General features: G+C 41.3%; 1 protein-coding gene across 5 annotated transcripts in view; it reads right to left on the bottom strand.

Moving 5' to 3' along the window:
• The window catches only part of LOC140479038 (period circadian protein homolog 2-like), an 88,724-nt gene that overhangs the window by 45,283 nt on the left and 24,962 nt on the right, over positions 1-18,479 (bottom strand). For all 5 annotated transcript variants that reach the window (XM_072572824.1, XM_072572821.1, XM_072572825.1 and 2 more), the window contains 4 exons: positions 11,267-11,409; positions 8,811-8,889; positions 8,045-8,151; positions 6,246-6,399 (listed from right to left, as the gene is read on the bottom strand). In XM_072572824.1, coding sequence (XP_072428925.1) covers positions 6,246-6,399; positions 8,045-8,151; positions 8,811-8,889; positions 11,267-11,409 — 483 coding nt within the window. The remainder of the gene's footprint in view (positions 1-6,245; positions 6,400-8,044; positions 8,152-8,810; positions 8,890-11,266; positions 11,410-18,479) is intronic.

The following is an 18,479-nucleotide window of genomic DNA, read 5'->3' as shown; positions in this document are numbered from 1 at the left end:
AACAGTTCAAATAGTTGATTATTCATTCTAGGCATTCTAGAAATAGATGAAGTTTTCCTTTCACTATGTCTCATCTCACCTTGTACCTATCTACAGTTTAGAATTTCTGCAAAATGTGCAGCATGTGACCGACATGTATGTGTTACAAATTGCTAATGACTGAACTGTAAACAACAAAGCAGCTGAGATGCTACATTGGTCAGGGAATCAAAAGCTGCCCACGAGGTACAGATGAGGTAGATGTTAATGTACCATTGATTATAGACCAATACAGCTAATTTTGAGCTTGTCATTCCAGCTGACATTCTCTCACACATGGTCAGTTGAACAGCTATTCAGGAGTACAAAAGACTCCCCCACTACGGCTGTCTAAAGTGCTACCAATACTATCAAGTTAGCCACTGATGAATTTCTTTTGGCTCAGTTTGAGCTCGTGGAACTGCTTGGTGCTTTGAAGAATCAGATAAAGTTAGAGTCACAGAGATGTACAGCATGGAAACAGACTCTTCGGTCCAACTCATCCATGCTGACCAGATATCCTAAGTAAATCAAAGACCCACTTGCCAGCATTTGGTCCATATCCCTCTACCCCTTCCTATTCATAGACCCATCCAGATGCCTTTTAACTGCTGTAATTGTACCAACCTCTACCACTTCCTCTGGCATTGCATAAACGCACCACCCTCTGCTTGTTAAAGTTGCCCCTTAGGTCCCTTTTAAAACTTTTCTCCTCTCACCTTAAACCTATGCCCTCTACTTTTTGACTTCCCCTCCCTGGGGAAAAAACTTTGTTAGCGATTTTTGAGAAGATTTGCAGGTCAGGTTAATGATAAATATGTAAATTAGCTCGCTAAGCTTGAAGGTTTGTTTTCAGATGCTTCGTCACCATGCTAGGTAACATCATCAGTGAGAGTCTCTGGTGAAGCGCTGTTGGTATGTCCCGCCTCTCTATTTATAGATCTTGGTTTCTTAAGGTGGGTAATGTCATTTCTAGTTCTCGTTTTCAAGGGGAGGTAGATAGGATCTAAATCGATGTGTTTATTGATGGAATTCTGGTTAGAATGTCATGTCTCTAAGAATTCTCATGCGTGTCTTTGTTTTGCCTGTCCTAGGATGTGTGTGTTGCCAGTCAAAGTGGTGTCCTTCTTTGTCTGTATGTATGGTAACTAGTGATAGTGGGTCGTGTCTTTTGGTGGCCAGTTGGTGTTCATGTATCCTGGTGGCAAGTTTCCTGCTAGTTTGTCTGATGTAGTGTTTTTTTTTACAATTCTCACATGGTACTTTGTAAATGACATTAGTTTAACTGGTAGTATCTAATGGAGCCTTTAGGTTCAGTAGTTGCTGTTTTAGTGTGTTGGTAGGTTTGTGGGCTACCATAATGCCAAGGGGTCTGAGTAGTCTGGAAGTCATCTCTGATATGCCTTTGATGTAAGATAATGTGGCTATAGATTTTGTTGCGTTGTGTTTGCTAGTTTGGGTTCGTTTCTGAGGAATCGGCGGATTGTGTTTATTGGGTACCCTTCTATATATTTGTCTATTAATCATATCCATCCCCTCATGATTTTATAAACCTCTATGAGGTCACCCTTTAGGCTCCGACATTCCAGGGAAAATAGCCCCATCCTATTCAGTCTCTCCCTATAACTCAAACCCTTCGACCCTGGCAACCTGTCAAGTCAATAAGAAGTGGTTCCTGACATGGAGAATACCTTCTATGACTGTAACAGTTCTGGTCAGATCACTTTCTCCCATTCATAACATGTTACGGTTGCAATTCCCTTTAAGCTACAATGTGAGAGCGAAAACGAAGAGGCAGCAAAATAGATGTGTGGACGAATACTCAGTAGGTTTTACCCACCATTAGTCCTCCAGGAATATTTCACTTGGAGCAGTGTTGACTTATCTACACTTCAGGAAGAAATTACCCACATAATCTGCAGCATCAGAGCAGGGCACGTTGTTACAAAAAGGTGATTATGGCCTGTAGTTCAAATGCCTCTCTCCTGCAGGAAGGTGATAAATGCACTTTATGCAAGGAAAGGGGTGCTCACTGTGTTTTCTCTGAATACCAAAAAGCAAACAACGTGTGCATGACTTTGTAGAGGTGATGAGACTTCCCAAGGACGCTCATAAGTGTGACATCTAAAATATGAAGAAGTACTGTAACCATAATCATGTGCTGAATGTGCAATTAAATGAAACCATTTATGAAGGGAATGCTCACTGTGCTGACAACAGTCACAATGCTCTCATTCAGTCTTTCAGTCACCGTCACAAATCAAAGCGTGGTTCATGGGAACAAAGGAAATCTTTAATTATGGCTAAAGACTTGACATCAAAACCTATCCCACACATGGTCAGCATATATAAAAAGGAAAGCTATGCTGCCATTCAAACAGAACCACGAAAGTAAAAGAAAAAAAAACCTGTGGATGCCGGAAATCAGAAAAAAAAGCAAAAACAAAAACTGCTGGAAAAACTTAGCTGATCTGTCAGCATCTAGGGAGAGAAAGCAGAGTAAATCTTTTGGGTCCCATCATCCTTCTACAGAACAGGGCTTTAAAGTAACTGCCCCACTGACTGGACGACTCTGGAGAAGCTCACTGGAGCCTATGTTCTGCTACATTCTCTACAATGTGGCCATGATGTAGGCATAGCTCTGGTCAATAGGAATAACACAAAACACTCAAGAGAAGCAGCAGCTGACACATCCCCTTTATAATTAGCCTGTCTGCGAGTGCTCATTCAACTACAATCCTCTCTACTTGCAACTCCACTTTCAAGGAGCTATGAATCTGTACTCCATGTTCTTTTCCACAGTAAATACTGATGCAAAATATTCATTTAGTATCTCCCCCATTTTCTGTGGCTCCACACAAAGGCCGCCTTGCTGATCTTTGAGGGGCCCTATTCTCTCCCTAGTTACCCTTTTGTCCTTAATGTATTTGTAAAAACCTTCTAGATTCTCCTTAATGCTATTTGCCAAAGTTATCTCATGTCCCCTTTGTACTTATTGCCATTATACTCTTCTAAAGGATTCACTCGATCTATCCTGCGTAGACCTGACATATGCTTCCTTGTTTTTCTTAACCAAACCCTCAATTTCTTTATTAACCCAGCATTCCCTATACCTACCAGCCTTTGTTTTCCCCCTCACAGGAATATATTGTCCCTGGACTCTCGATATCTCATTTCTGAAGACTTCGCATTTTCCAGCGAATATCTGCCCCACACTCAGCTTTTGAAAGTTCTTGCCTCATGCTGTGAAAATTGGTTTTTCTCCAATTTAGAACTTCAACTTTTAGATCTGGTCTATCCTTTTCCATCACTGTTTTAAAACGAATAGAATTATGGTGGCTGGCCCCAAAGTGCTCCCCCACTGAAACCTCAGTCACCTGCCCTGCCTTATTTCCCAAGAGTAGGTCAAGTTTTGCACCTTCTCTAGTAGGTACATCTACATACTGAATCAGAAAATTTTCTTATACAGACTTAAATTCCTCTCTATCTAAACCCTTAACACTATGACAGTCCCAGTCTATGTTTGGAAAGTTAAAATCCCCTACCATAACCACCCTATTATTCTTACAGACAACTGAAATCTCCTTGCAAATATGTTTCTCAATTTCTCTGACTATTAGGGGTCTATAATACAATCCCAATAAAGGTGATCATCCCTTTCCTTTTTCTCAATTCCACCCAAATAACTCCCTTGATGTATTTCTGGGAATATCCTCCCGCATTACAGCTGGAATGCTATCCCTTGTCAAAAACACCACTCCCCCTCCTCTCCTGCCTCCCTTTCTATCCTTCCTGTAGCATTTATATCCTGGAACATTAAGCTGCCAATCCTATCCATCCCTGAGCCACATTTCTGTAATTGCTGTGATATTCCAGTCCCATGTTCCTAACCATGTCCTGAGTTCATCTGCCTTCCCTGTTAGGCCTCTTGCATTGAAATAAATGCAGTTTAAACTTATTAGTCCTACCTTGTTCTCTGCTTTGTCCCTGCCGGCCCTGACTGTTTGACTTGCTTCTGTTCTCATCTGTAACAGTCATAGATTGATCTCTTTCCTCACTAGCTCCCGGGGTACCCCCCTCCCCACCTTACCGGTTTAAATCCTGCCGAGTATCTCTAGCAAATCTCCCTGCCAGTATATTAGTCTCCTTCCAATTTAGGTGCAATACATCCTTCTTGTACAGGTCACTTCTAGTTCCAATGATCCAAAAATGTGAATCCTTCTCCCATACACCAGCTTCTCAGCTATGCATTCATCTGCTCTATCCTCCTATTTCTGCCCTCACTAGCTCATAGCACTGGGACTAATCCAGATATTACTACTCTCGAGGACCTCCTTTTTAAATTCCTGCCTAACTCTCTCTATTCTCTATTTAGAATCTCAATCTTTTCCCTTCCTCTGTCATTGATTCCAATGTGTACAATGACCATCCTGCTGGCCCCTCTTCCCCTTGATAATGTTCTGCATCCTCTCAGACATCCTTGATCCTGGCACCAGGGAAGCAACACACCATTCTGATTTTTCGCTGCTGGCCACAGAAGCGTCTGTCTGTACCTCGGACTAGAGAGTCCTTTAACACAATCAATCGCTTGGAACCCAACGCACCCCTTGTTGCATTACAGCAAGTCTCAATACTAGAAAGTTGGCTGTTCATGCTAATTCCCCTGAGAATCAATTACCCTATTTCAAAACAGTATACTCGTTTGAAATGGGGATAGCCACAGAAGACCCCTGCATTACATGCCCACCTCTCTTACCTTTCCTGGTGACTATGTGACTGTATCTGCGATATTTCCCCCTTTCCCACAACTGCCAGCCATCACAAACTCTCACTCTTGTAAATTCCTCATTGCCTCTGTTTCTTCAACCGATCCATTTGATCTGATACGATTCGCAACCACTGGCATTTATTGCAGATATAAGTCTCAGTAACACATAAACGCTCCCTCAACTCCCACATCCAACAAGAACACATCACTCTACTAAAGGCCATTTTTGCTTCTTTCAATCTACAAACCCAGAAAATAACATTGTCTTATTCCTCTATAAAACACTGCTCCAGTTAAATTAATACTTATGGCTTATATTTTTCAGTTTAACCAAGAGACATATCTCAGTATAACATATACTCAAGAAAGAATCCAAATCTACAAACAGCAAAGGCAGTAACTATGCAGGTTCAGTGCTATGTCAGTTAGCAGTGTGGGTTTCTTTTTCTGTCTCTTTCTCTCTCTCTCTCTCACAGTGACCTCACCATGTTCTTCCTTTGTCTGTTCCTCTCACTTTTAAACTGCTGCTGTTTTGACTTTGTTTTCTCCAAAGTTCCAAAACAATGCAACAGCGTATAAAACAGTAATTGCTGCTCCTGGAATTCGCGGAAATTACCTCCAACACCTAAAATACCTCAAAAAAAAGGAGTAGGCTGTTACAGCCAGAAATTTTTCCCTTCCTCCCTCTTGGATTATCTAGAATCCACATGAAATCTTCAGCAGTGCCAAGTCTGCTTGACTGCACTGAAGCTATGAACATGAGGTATGATAGAATGGCTGATAGACATTGTTAATAAGTGACAGGGATGTGGTGAGTGCAGCAATGCATAAGCTTGTAGAGCAGTGAGTGGGAAATGGAATGTGAAGATGCATTTAGGTCTCAGCTACTATCATTAACCACAATGGTCATCGTCAACTCCAAATGTTTTCATATAATATCATTCCTGATGGTATCCTGATCTCCTGCTGATTGAAGACATCTCTGCTCTGGTTAACTCCTAATGCTGCAGAGAACTGTGGAACATGCTCTAAACCTATTGTACTATTTCAATTCTTCTATATTCTTACAGAGTCTTTATGAACCAGCTCCAGCAAATAAACCAGCTGAAATGCACCTTACTGTTAACGAAGGTTGACTTGATGAAGCTCATTTGATGCTTTAAGTGCAACTAGTTTTATGTGCATCTGGACCCCTTCCTTAGGCATGCACCAACTCTACATCATGTTTGGTATTGGCTACGCCCAAGATCAAGTAAATTAACAGGTTGCATGATATTTGCATGCTGCCTGCACCATTTTGAATAGGCACAGTTGCTTTGTGCATCATAATTCATGTGGCTGATTACTGGTCAAATCTAGTTTACTTATCCTCAGATTAAATTTAACATTTTTAAAAAAAATCATGCTCAAATTTCAAGTCCAATCAAATCAATCATTTTTACAAAAAAAAATTACTTACGTTCTGACTTTGTGCCTTCCAATTATGAAGGACACTTTTCTGCTCCATGGATTAACAAAGCTTGACCAACTGGTATCAATGGTGATGTATTCACCATTCTGAGAGCAGAATCGGAGAGGTGAATGTTCGAATGGTTGCCCAGCGTGTTTCAGTACTGAAATGTAAGAAAAGCCATGTTTAAAATTTTAAAAAAAAGCTTTACCTGGTAACTCAATAACAACAATCCGATCAACATATGAACTATAATGCACAAAACATGGAATTATTGTATTCTATTGCAGCATTAAAGACGCCATGAATTTAACAAGTCAATTCTTAGCGAAGCTACTACCTTCAACAATTATTAAAAATTTACATTTAAAAAAAAAATCACAAATGGCTAATGAAGATTTAACAATTTCTGTACAAGCTGCACAAATGTAACGACTATAATGGAGAATTTTGTCTGTCTACCCATTCCTTTTTTCTAAAATGCTGAATTTATGATCATTCATATGATTGGGAATAGCAACAACAGCAGGACATTCCATTCCCTGAATTTCTTCTACCCATTAATAGGTCATGGCTGACAATCTGAACTGAAATATCAACTGGAATTTTACTTCCTTATATTTCATCTCCTTATGGAATTCAAGTTATCAATTCTCACAATTAGAGGAATTGATAAAACATGGAGCTGGAAAAAGCACAACAGGTCAAGCAGCATCTGAGGAGCAGGAGAGTTGACACTTTGGGCAGGACCCTTCATCAAGACCGGGGATGGGGAAGAGAGCTTTGAAAGAAATAAAGGCGGGGTGGGACCGGGGTAAAGGTAGGGGGGACGGTGACAGGTGGATGCAGGTAGGAGGTGAATGGGATTGGTCAGTGGGAACTGTGGAGCAGATAGATGGGAAGTAAGATGGATAGGTTAGGTCAGGAGAGGGAGGGCTGGACCCGGATGAGGTGGGGATGGGGGAGATTTGGAAGCTGGTGAATTCTACGTTAAGGCCATAAGGTTGTCAGCTCCTCAGGCAAAAGAGGAGGTGTTCTTCCTCCAGTTTACATGTGGCCTTATTGTGACGCTGGAGAAGGCCCAGGATGGACATGTCATTGGGGGAGTGGAAGGGGGAGTTGAAATGGCTAGCAACCAGGATGTGGGATTGATTGGCATGTGTGGACCACAGATGTTCCCTGAACCGATCCTGGTGTTTGCATTCAGTCTCTCTGATGTAGAGGACACCACATCAAGAGCAACGGATGCAGTAAACCAGGTGAGAGGAAATTATTTGGAGGACTGGCATTTCTGCTGGTAGCAAATGGCTGGAGGTGCTTAGTAATCAAAAGGAATCGGAAAGAATGAAACAATCTTTTTTCATGCTTCTTTGTGGACACAGATGCTTCCAGCAGTGATACACCTCTAGCTTCTGATTGCAACAAACTGTAATGACATTAGCACGAACAACAAGTCATCACCACGCCTTCCAAAACAAGAAGAGGTTACCCAATGCAGCTCACTGGCCATTTTTAGGAACCCTCAGCTGAGATCTGAAGAATGTGAAAACTAGTTTCTCTACCCCCAAGGTTGTTTAAGTTGGCATTTTGTTCCTTTGGTTGTACTACTTCAGCTTTTCTTCACGCCGAGAAAAAAGATCAACATCTGACCAGATCAAAATAAAATAAAAATGTGGCTCATGCTGCAGTAGGCATCTATGATCTGTTCCTTTGGAAGCACAGCTGACATCCATAGCAGATAGTTAAACAAAGCATAGGGAAAAATCACATTGGTCATTATAATAAAGAGTTAGCATCAACAAACTTACTTTTCTTATGAATGCCTAGCATCAAAGGTTGATCATCTGGATGCAGATGCATCAGCACAGGCATTCCAATTAGATCTTGAGGCAAGTAACCCAACAAAGGAACAGCCCTTTGATAGAAAAATGGAAGATTCTGATGTTCTGCACAATAATGTACATATCTACAATATTCTTAAAACTATGAAGTCCATGCTTTGCTGTACAAAAGACACACACACAGAACTGTAATCAAGAATATAGTAAGTGTAGACTGAAACAAAAGAAACACAAACTTGGTTTCCATGCCAATATTTTGCTTCCCTGTTTGGGATACTATACACCCCATTTTGCATCCTTCAAAATATATTCACCACCTGTTTGCCCTTCATGATGCACTTTGTCATAAAACTTAAAGTAGAAGTATTCAACTCTGCTTGGGTAAGAAAAAGGAGAGGAATGTGGGGGAAACAATTAAATAAATTTTTTCTTTGGAAATGATGGATAATTATATCTAAATTACTCAAGTTTATACCATTGTTATTAAAAATGCAAACACCCCAGATACACCATTTGGGCTGTAGGGGGCATCTCAAACCACAGACAGAGGTTTTCAGAGTGTGTTTTGGCAGGAGACCTACTTATTGGGAACTGCATTTCTAAACAGTCTGGTAGGACTACAAAAATTTGGAATTTTCAGTTTTAACAAAAAAGCACCAGGCTCTCAAATTGCTGCAAACATTCTTATTTTCACACGTATATTGTTTAGAAAACCAAAGTAGTGGACTCATACCTCTCATCAACATCCTGGAATACGCAGCTGGGAGAGTGTGTCGTGGTAAAAACTCTCTTATCATGAGGAATTCTTGGTGCTGAAAATAAATTACTTCTTCAGAGAGATTGGCAGACATAACAAAGTCACTAATATTAAAATAATTTTTGTCTTGTAAAGTTCACTTGGCTAAATTAGCCTGGAATCAGAAATCTATGAATGTAATCTGCTTCCAAATGACATTACTTAAAAACTTAATCCAGTAATTCACGTATCCATGGTTTTACACAAATATCTGGAAGGCATGTTAACAGACATATCAATGGAGCATCTATATAAAACAACTTTTATAAGATTTTAGATCAGATCTCACTAAAACAACTTTGAATTTAAAATAATAATAATAATTTTAGAGAGCAAGCAAGTTAATGAACTGACAATATTGATGAAGTACAGAATGTTACACATCAATATTTGACAGAATATGACTACGTTTTCATTATACAGTCTTGTTAATAAGAAACTGTGTGACATTGAAAATGTTTTGGATGCCAAACTCTGCATACTAACTGTCCTTAGACAAAGAAAACTACTGAATTTACTCAGATATACCAAAGCAAAACTTCAACGAATTAAAAAGATACTTGTTGCTTCACTCATCTCTGCCGACCAGCTTCTTAGCCGATTCTATTTTCATGGAGAATCTAACAGGACTTCCAACTATTTCAAATTGCTGCATATATTTGCAAATTGATGTAAAAGTGACCCAACTCAGAGTTCTGTGGGATTTCCCCCATAAACCCTTTCCCATGCTGCTACTCTCTAATTTCTGGTCTGGCATTTACAGACTTGCTGATGAAATGGTCAACGTAGGAGTCAGAACAGTTAGCAGGGATCTTCTATGTCAAGAGAGTCATTAGAAGGAAAGTCATGGTCCCAGTAAGAGTCATTTAAAAGAGGCTTTTTAAAATCAATATGGGACTAATGAGGTGTATAAGAATGTAGGAGACCTAGCCCAACTCAATTTACTATTAGAATTGCTGGGGACTTTAATATATTACAGCCACCACAGTAGATGCACTTTGATGTAAGTCGAGATGGTTTTCCATCAGGGTCTGCATGCTGTTAACAAGGCTATGAATATTCAAATTAAACATGTGGTACAGAGCTAGAAACAAGTTAATGAATTTAAAAGTAAAAAAAACCTTTGCTGAAGTTTTACCAGATGATATGGCCACTCTATCATTACAGAGACACACCTGGTGGTAGTTAAACCCAACGGTCACCATACCTCAGACAAGGTGAGCAACTGTGAAGCAGAGTCCTTCATGGTGATTTCAGCCAGTGTAGGAACAGTACTGAAACCAAAAGAGAAAATGCTGGAAAATCTCAGCAGGTCTGGCAGCATCTGTAAGGAGAGAAAAGAGCTGATGTTTAGAGTCTAACTGACCCTTTGTCAAAGCTTTGACAAAGGGTCAGTTAGAATTGAAACGTCAGCTCTTTTCTCTCCTTACAGATGCTGCCAGACCTGCTGAGATTTTCCAGCATTTTCTCTCTTGGTTTCGGATTCCAGCATCCACAGTAATTTGCTTTTATTATTTTAGGAACAGTACTGGTTAGGTCAGTTGGTTTGATAGCTGGTAGGAACTCTGCAGAGACACACAGTTGTTCTTGTTGAAGTTCGTCCTGAGCAGATCCATGACGCAGGACTCTGTGCTCTACAGTCTGTTCCCTGGGACGTACACCAAGACAAATATTGATTGCATCTGAAGGGCCATCAACTTAGTGGAAGATACTCTTTGGTCTGCCCGAAACTTGTTGATCTTCCAGAGCAAGGAGTTGACCTCAGTGTTGCAGACTGGCAAGGTCCAGAACTACGTGCTGAGGGGCATGTTAAAGCTTGGGACAGCTGCCACCAAGGCGCATTGGGGAAATGCCACCATCTAAGATCTTTAGGCCAAAGTACAATGGGGAGGTGTTTATTTATCGGACTCTTCTAGTGCTTCAAAATATATGTAAGTAGTATCTTGCATAAGTTAGAAATGCCTTTGTGTTTGTTAGAACAGTCGGGAAACTTAAACTCCAAATGTTTGTTTGTTCTCCATATGCAAAGACTGCACAGAACTGAACTGCTTTAGTGGCTATGTATATGAAGAATTTTTATGAATAAAGTATATTTTTAAAATAAAAGCTGGATGGCTGGTTTGAAATGCTAATGAATGTAGATATACTTAGAGCTAAACAAATGGTCAAATGCAGTATGACATGTATGCCTTGTGCGCTTACTTATGCGCATGCCATATGAAAAGTAATTGGTCCAAGTTGAGCAAAATAAGTTGCAAAATGTAAACTGTTCACTATTAAAATAATCAATGATTAATTAGGAAGGAGGAATCTGGCTCAGTGAGCTGAAGGAACCTGTCTATTTTTATGTGCTGCTGTTTACAGTATGTTATATAGAATCAGAAAGTTCTTACCTTCATAGCCTGAATGCACTCTTTCAGCAAGCAACAGATAGCAGAGTTGGTCATCATCATCTTCAGATAACCGCACCTTTGTGAGGTAAGTTGTCATACGAAAGGGATAGTAATGGATGCTGTGACCTCGCTGTCGATCTCCACTGTGAAACATTTACCAGTAAAAATATGAAGTGGGCAACCAATAGAAGATGTAATAAAAAATAAGAAATTTGTCAATGATGTAACATTTTGTTTAGCTGTAGCTACTGTCGACTAAGACAAGGGGCAATTTTTTAAAAAAAAAAGAGTGGGTCATGTTGGTCAACAGCGAGCTCAGAACCAAAATATTACCAAATCAGTAAGACACGTTTAAAAAAAAAAGGGCTCAAAGCTCCAGAACAAAACTATACCCACAAACTTCTGTGTATACATTTATTTATAACAAGGGAATAAATAATATGTCAAACAAAGTCCAAGTGGTTTGTGATCTTAACTCCAAAAGATTGCTCTTTCAATTTTCATTCCAACTCTATTGTATGTATAGTACTATATCAATGCTAAAAAGTCAATATAATTAGCAGTTTTACTTAATTTACAATGACGTTGAATGGTCATCTAGTTACTCGTCATCATTGCATATCACTAACCAAACATTGTTTCTGCACAGACAGCTACAACACTGGCATTCACCCAGCAATGTGGAACATCCCCCAGGTACACCCTGTTTACAAACTAAAAGGACAAATCTGCTCAGGGTAAATGCATCTGTTTACTTTCAATCACCAATACTGGAACTGAATGTGTAATCTGATATAAAACACATTTGTTCAACAAATACATTAATATGATTCTGTCAGGGTCACTCAGCCCCAGACCTCATTTTCCAGCCTTGGTCCAAACATGGTTTGAAGACCTGAACTCCACAAGGCAATGGGAGAATGACTGTCCAGCAGCACCTGAATGTTGCCCGCAAAACCATACAATCCTTACTTGGAATTACATCACCACTCTTTCATAGTAGTTAGGTAACAATACTTGACCATTCTCTCTATTACCATACACATGGACTGTGGTGACTAATGCAGTGACTGAATACCATCTGCTGAACATCAATAAAAACATGTGTATTAAGTAATGTGGCTTCATGATTCACATATTCCTCTAAACAATAAAATGCTTGGTCGATAAACAGAAAGGGTCTGTGATTTTTGGACATATTGATCTTGAAATATAAATAAAAGAAAATTCTTTACATATTGTATTCCACAACTTCATTGCAACAGTGACTCAATAGGCTTTGTAATGTCATGTTGGAAATTCAACAGCAAAGCTGTGCAAACTCCCACAAGCAATACTGTGATAATGACGAGATAATAGGCTGAATTTCTTTTTGCCAAGTCTTCATTTGGGGTGATTCATGGAGGGTTTATCGCCATGGTGATTTTATCGCCATGGTGATTTTACTCATGTAATCTTCTGCTGGGATCCTCATTAAATTTTATTTTTGGGCTTGATAACGCTCTTCTCAAACAAACAATCAGGTGGTGGCAGCGGTTGAGTACTTGGGGATTACCGGAACCTTTCACCACCGGCGCCATACTTAAACCCCAGCAGAGCACCATGTCAAATGTTGAAAGCCAGGAACTCCACGAATTGGTGCGCCACCAATTCTGGCAACGAGATATCATAGAAAAGGGGATTGGCATTCTGCTTCAAAGTAGGGAGCCAGATGTGCTAGTGGACAGGATGGTGGAGAGGAGGGCCATCTTCTTCCTTGCGGATTGGCAAAAGGGTTGCACTCCACAAGTGTAAGTGCCACTATCTTCTGTTTCCTCAGACCCACTAACTCTGTCACTGCACAGTAACAAGCACTAAAAGTTAGACCAAAAGTCTGCGACTTTCACCGTTGCATGCAAAATCCCCACTTAATGACTCTCACCCAGCTGAACTACTAACCCCACCTGCCCTCTGCATTTCGTACTCGCATACCAGGGATGTCTCATCACTTCTGCCGCTCCTGCGCCACCAGTTACAGCTCTTCCGTCCAATTCCTCATTCAATCCCTACTTTTGTATGAGGTAAGGTAAATAAAAGGAGATCATGGAGGCCAAAGTTAATGTGAACACCTTGCTATAGGGCCTTGTCTCCATTCATGTTCTAAATTTACTATCACCTTGTATGTCTGATATTTCTCTGGTGGCCAATTTCATTCCAGGAGAAAAATGTCTCGTATCCATGCAGAGAAGGCCAAAAATGGGGTTGGTGTAGTCAATATTTGGCCTCTTGCCCTCCCTACAAGAGTATCTTTGAGATGGTTGGAGAGGATCGAGACCACTCCTGTGGGTCACTGAGCTGTCCATGTCAAAGAAGTCCACTTAAAAGCTTCATAATGCAGTGCTATTCTCCCATTACCACCATTGTTACCTTATTCTTAAAATTCTCCAAGACTCTGTCCATATTGCATTCAGCCAAAAAGAGGCCAGTGCTTCACGTTTAACTTACTCCAACTTGTAGAAACAAGTCACATATCCTTCCAAGGATGAACAAGCTTAGAGATTGGGTGGGTTTTCTCTCTAGATTCGACTCAGGAACACAATCTGGTGATCACATCACTTGCTGGTATAAATTAGCAGAGGGGTTTACTCTATTTCATAACACTTTGTTGCCCATTATATTGTGTAAGCTTTACCACAATCAACAAGTGTTCACGAAGTTAGTCCAGGACTCCAATTTAGTTGAGTCATGTCTCCTGGCGTCCTTGATGGCCCTGTCAAGATTGATCTATACAGGAAATCTAGGTAGAGTCACTAACTTGATAGCCTCAGATCTGGACTTCAGTAGGGAGTGGATCTCCCAGTTCATCCATGGTTTCTGGTTGGGAAACACTCGGTTTAACTTCTTTGGAGTGCAGTCGTCTACATACTTACTGACCAAGTAGGTGATGGTAGTGGCAGGTTCATTTAGGTTGGCTGCTGAGTGTTGTTGAATATAGGCCAGTCCACTGACTTCAAGCTGTCACATTAGAGCTCATCTGTTACCTTGGACTAGCACTGTATGAGTTTCTGTATCAGATTCTCATGGCTCAGTTTCTGCTTGAAAAGGAACACAGCCTTATAGTACGGTTTCCCAAAATGAAGGCAGGAGATGGAGTGGTAGGTGTCTTTGATGATTGTGTAGCAATGGTCAAGCGTATTTAGGTTGCTGGTGGGACCAGGAAATATGTTGATGGTATCTTGGTAGCACATTCTGGATACCGACTACAGTGACATAGACCTTGGGTAGTCTGTCTCAAGGTTATCTGCGGCAATGTATATTTCATCAAGTGCACTCTTCCTAATGGAGTGGGATGTAAACTGCTGTTAGGATAGCAGAAGTGAACGCCTGCAGCAGGCAGTAGGTACAGCATTTCACTGTTAGATATTCTCAGTCTGGGGAACAGTAAATCACCAGGATTGACAGGTCTGAGCAACAGGAAACATTGATTGGGAGGCAGACCCCTCTGCCCTTTGCTTTGCCTAAGGATGCACTCTGGTCCATCCAACAGATTGAGAAACTCTTAGGATGTAAGGCTGCAGACAGGTGAAGGAGTGAGCAATGTCTCTGTAAAAGAGAACACACATTAGTCTCTCAATTCTCTTTCGTAGGTGAATCTAGCTTCAAACTCCTCCAGCTTGTATTCAACAGCTTGGACATTTTGCCAGGCATAAGCTGGGAAGGGGAGACTTGAACCTCCATTGTTTCAGCCCCACGTGCAGGCCAGCATGTTTCTTGGATAAGTGGCTGCCTGTCATCAGGCCGTGAAGTCGGTGTGGATCGTCTGCCCTTCCATAAGGTATGTGGGTGCGTCTAGTGGCGACCTGGACACAGGTCGTGGCCTCTGATGCTCCATCAGCCTTGTTCACGGTCTGGTTGTGCCTCAAATGTTCGGACTACATGAGATCGGACCACTCTGCAGAGTTGGGGTTGGCATCTGGGTCAGGAGTATTCAAGCAAACGCAAAGTGAAACAATCTTGTGCTAATGCACAAAATGGATGTGTGTCCCTGAACAGTAGCACTGCAATGTAAGGGTCCATGAGCTCATAAGTGTAATGGTGAGAAGTATCGTGAGTTAGGCAGAGATCAGCCATGACTACGTGAGAAGGCTGGTTTTTAGGTGATGCTGACTATTGCGTTTGAAGGGTGAAGGCAATCGCTAAACATGAAACACGCAATGAACTGCTGGTGAATCAACCTTCAAACAGAGACCCAAAGAAGCAACCAGTGAGCTGCATCCATAGGCTATCCACTGACTTTCAAACCAGGAAATGGTGCTATCTACCATGTCAGCAGTACGTAAAAGAATCACATATTACATACAAATGTGGCGACAAGCTATTAATGAGATAGATACAGAAACAGACACCACTTGCTAATGAGACCCGGAATTTGCTGTTAAAACCTCAAAAAAGAAAATTGGACATTTCTTGACATTAGATTTTCAGACACTTTCCCACCATGTTTCAACTTTATCCACACTGCTCAAGGGCCAGGAAAACTCCAATTGTTTTTGCATGATGTTGACTGAAGGTTGAATATTGGTCAGGAATGAGAGATGTTAAGTGTTAAGCAATATCTTATGTCCATTTACAGGTACAGATTAGGCCTCAGTTTATTGTGTTGTCTGAAAGTCTCTGACAAGGAAGCACTGGGGTTTCAGCCCAGATTTTGATGCTCAAACCTTGGTATGGGACTTGCACCCACAACCTTTTGACTTAAAGATGACCATACCACCAAGTGAGTCAAGGTTGGCACTGGCTGAAACTATTCTAGAACATAGGGCAATGCCGTGCAAAACAGGCCCTTCGGCCCTCGATGTTGCGCCGACCTGTGAACTATTCTCAGCTTGCTCCCCCACACTATCCCAAAATCATCCATGTTCTTATCTAAGGATTGTTTAAATCTCCCTAATGTGGCTGAGGTGACTACATTAGCAGGGAGGGCATTCCACACTCTTACCACTCTCTGCATAAAGAACTTTCCTCTGACATCTGTCTTAAATCTATCACCCCTCAATTTGTAGTTATGCCCTCTCATACAAGCTGACGTCATCATCCGAGGAAAAAGTATTTCACTGTTTACCCTGTCTAATCCTCTGATCATCTTGTATGTCTCTATCAAATCCCCTCTTAGCCTTCTTCTTTCCAATGAGAACAGACCCAAGTCCCTCAGCCTTTCCTCATAAGACCTTCCCTCCAGACCAGGCAACATCCTGGTAAATCTCCTCTGCACCTTTTCCAAAGCTTCCACATCCTTCCTGTAATGGGGCGACCAGAACTGTACACAATATTCCAAGTGTGGCCGCACCAACGTTTTGTATAGTTGCAGCATGATATTGCGGTTCCGGAACTCAATCCCTCCAACAATGAAACCTAACACACCGTATGCCTTCTTCACAGCACCACCCACCTGGGTGGCAACTTTCAGGGATCTATGCACATGGACTCTAAGATCCCTCTGTACATCCATACTACCAAGAATCTTTCCATTGACCCAATACTCTGCCTTCCTGTTATTCTTCCCAAAGTGCATCACCTCACATTTAGCTGCATTGTGCTCCATTTGACACCTCTAAGCCCAATTCTGCAGTTTATCCAAGTCGCCCTGCAACCTGTAACATTCTTCCAAACTGTCCACTACTCCAGCGATTTTAGTGTCGTCTACAAATTTACTAATCCTTCCACCTATGCCTGCGTCTAAGTCATTTATAAAAATGACGAACAGCAATGGTCCCAAAACAGATCCTTGTGGCACACCACTAGTAACCAGACTCCAGGCTGAATATTTTCCATCAACCACCACTCGCTGCCTTCTTCCAGAAAGCCAGTTTCTAATCCAAACTGCTAAATCACCCTCAATTCCACACCTCTGCATTTTTTCCATCAATCTACCATGTGGAACCTTATCAAAGGCTTTACTGAAGTCCATGTATACCACGTCAACTGCCCTACCCTCATCTACATGCTTGGTTACCTTCTCAAAAAACTCAATGAGGTTTGTGAGACACAATCTGCCCTTGACAAAACCATGTTGACTACCTGCAATCAAACTGTTGCTTGCTAGATGATTATAAATCTTATCTCTTATAGTCCTTTCCAAAACCTTTCCTAAAAAAGAAGTAAGGCTCACTGGTCTATAATTACCTGGATCATCTCTGCTGCCCTTCTTAAACAATGACACATTTGCAATCCTCCAGTCCTCAGGTACTAAACCTGTAGACAATGACGACTCAAATATCAAAGCCAATGGCTGTGCTATCTCCTCTCGAGCTTCCTAGAGAATCCTCCGATAAATCCCATTCGGCTCAAGGGACTTTTCTACTTTCACTCCTTCTAGAATTGATAACACCTGTGCGTAGCTAACCTCGATTCTTTCTAGTCTAATATCTCGTACCTCTTCTCTACAATATTCTCCATTTCCTGAGTGAACACCGATGAGAAACGTTCACTTAGCACCTCGCCAATCTCTACAGGGTCCACACTCAACTTTCCACTTCTGTCTTTGACTGGCTCTATTCCTATCCTAATCATCCTTTTATTCCTCACATACCTATAGAAAGCTTTAGGGTTCTCCTTTATTCTATTTGCTAAAGACTGCTCGTGTCCTCTCTTTGCTCTTCTTAACTCTCTCTTTAAATCCTTCCTAACTGATCTGTAACTCTCCATCGCCTCATCTGTACCAGATTGCCTCATCAACACATAAGCCTCCATCTTCTACTTAAGGAGAGATGCAATTTCTGTAAACCACAGTTCCCTTACTTTAATCGCCACTTCCCTGCCTGACAGGGACATACCTATCAAGGACACGCAATATCTGTTCCTTAAACCAGCTCCACATTTCGATTGTCTGCATCCCCTGCATTCCATGCATCCTAACTCTTGCCTAATCACATTATAATTGCTCTTGCCCCATCGATAACTCTTGACCTGTGGCATGTACCTATCCCTTTCCATCACTAAACTATGGTCACTCTCCCCAAAGTGCTCACCTACAACGAAATCAAACACCTGGCCTAGGTCATGACCAAGCACCAGATCCAGTGTGGCCTCCCCTCTTGTCGGCTCTTCGGCATACTGTGTCAGGAAACCTTGCTGTACATATTGGACAAAAACTGGTCCATCTGACATACTAGAGCTATAACATTTCCAGTCAATGTTGGGGAAGTTAAAGTCCCCCATAGTGACCATCATGTTC

Source organism: Chiloscyllium punctatum, chromosome 6 (genome assembly GCF_047496795.1).
Source record: "Chiloscyllium punctatum isolate Juve2018m chromosome 6, sChiPun1.3, whole genome shotgun sequence".
NCBI classification, from domain to species: Eukaryota; Metazoa; Chordata; class Chondrichthyes; order Orectolobiformes; family Hemiscylliidae; genus Chiloscyllium; species Chiloscyllium punctatum.
Note: the sequence above shows the minus strand (reverse complement) of the source record. Positions and strands in the feature narration are given on the sequence as shown.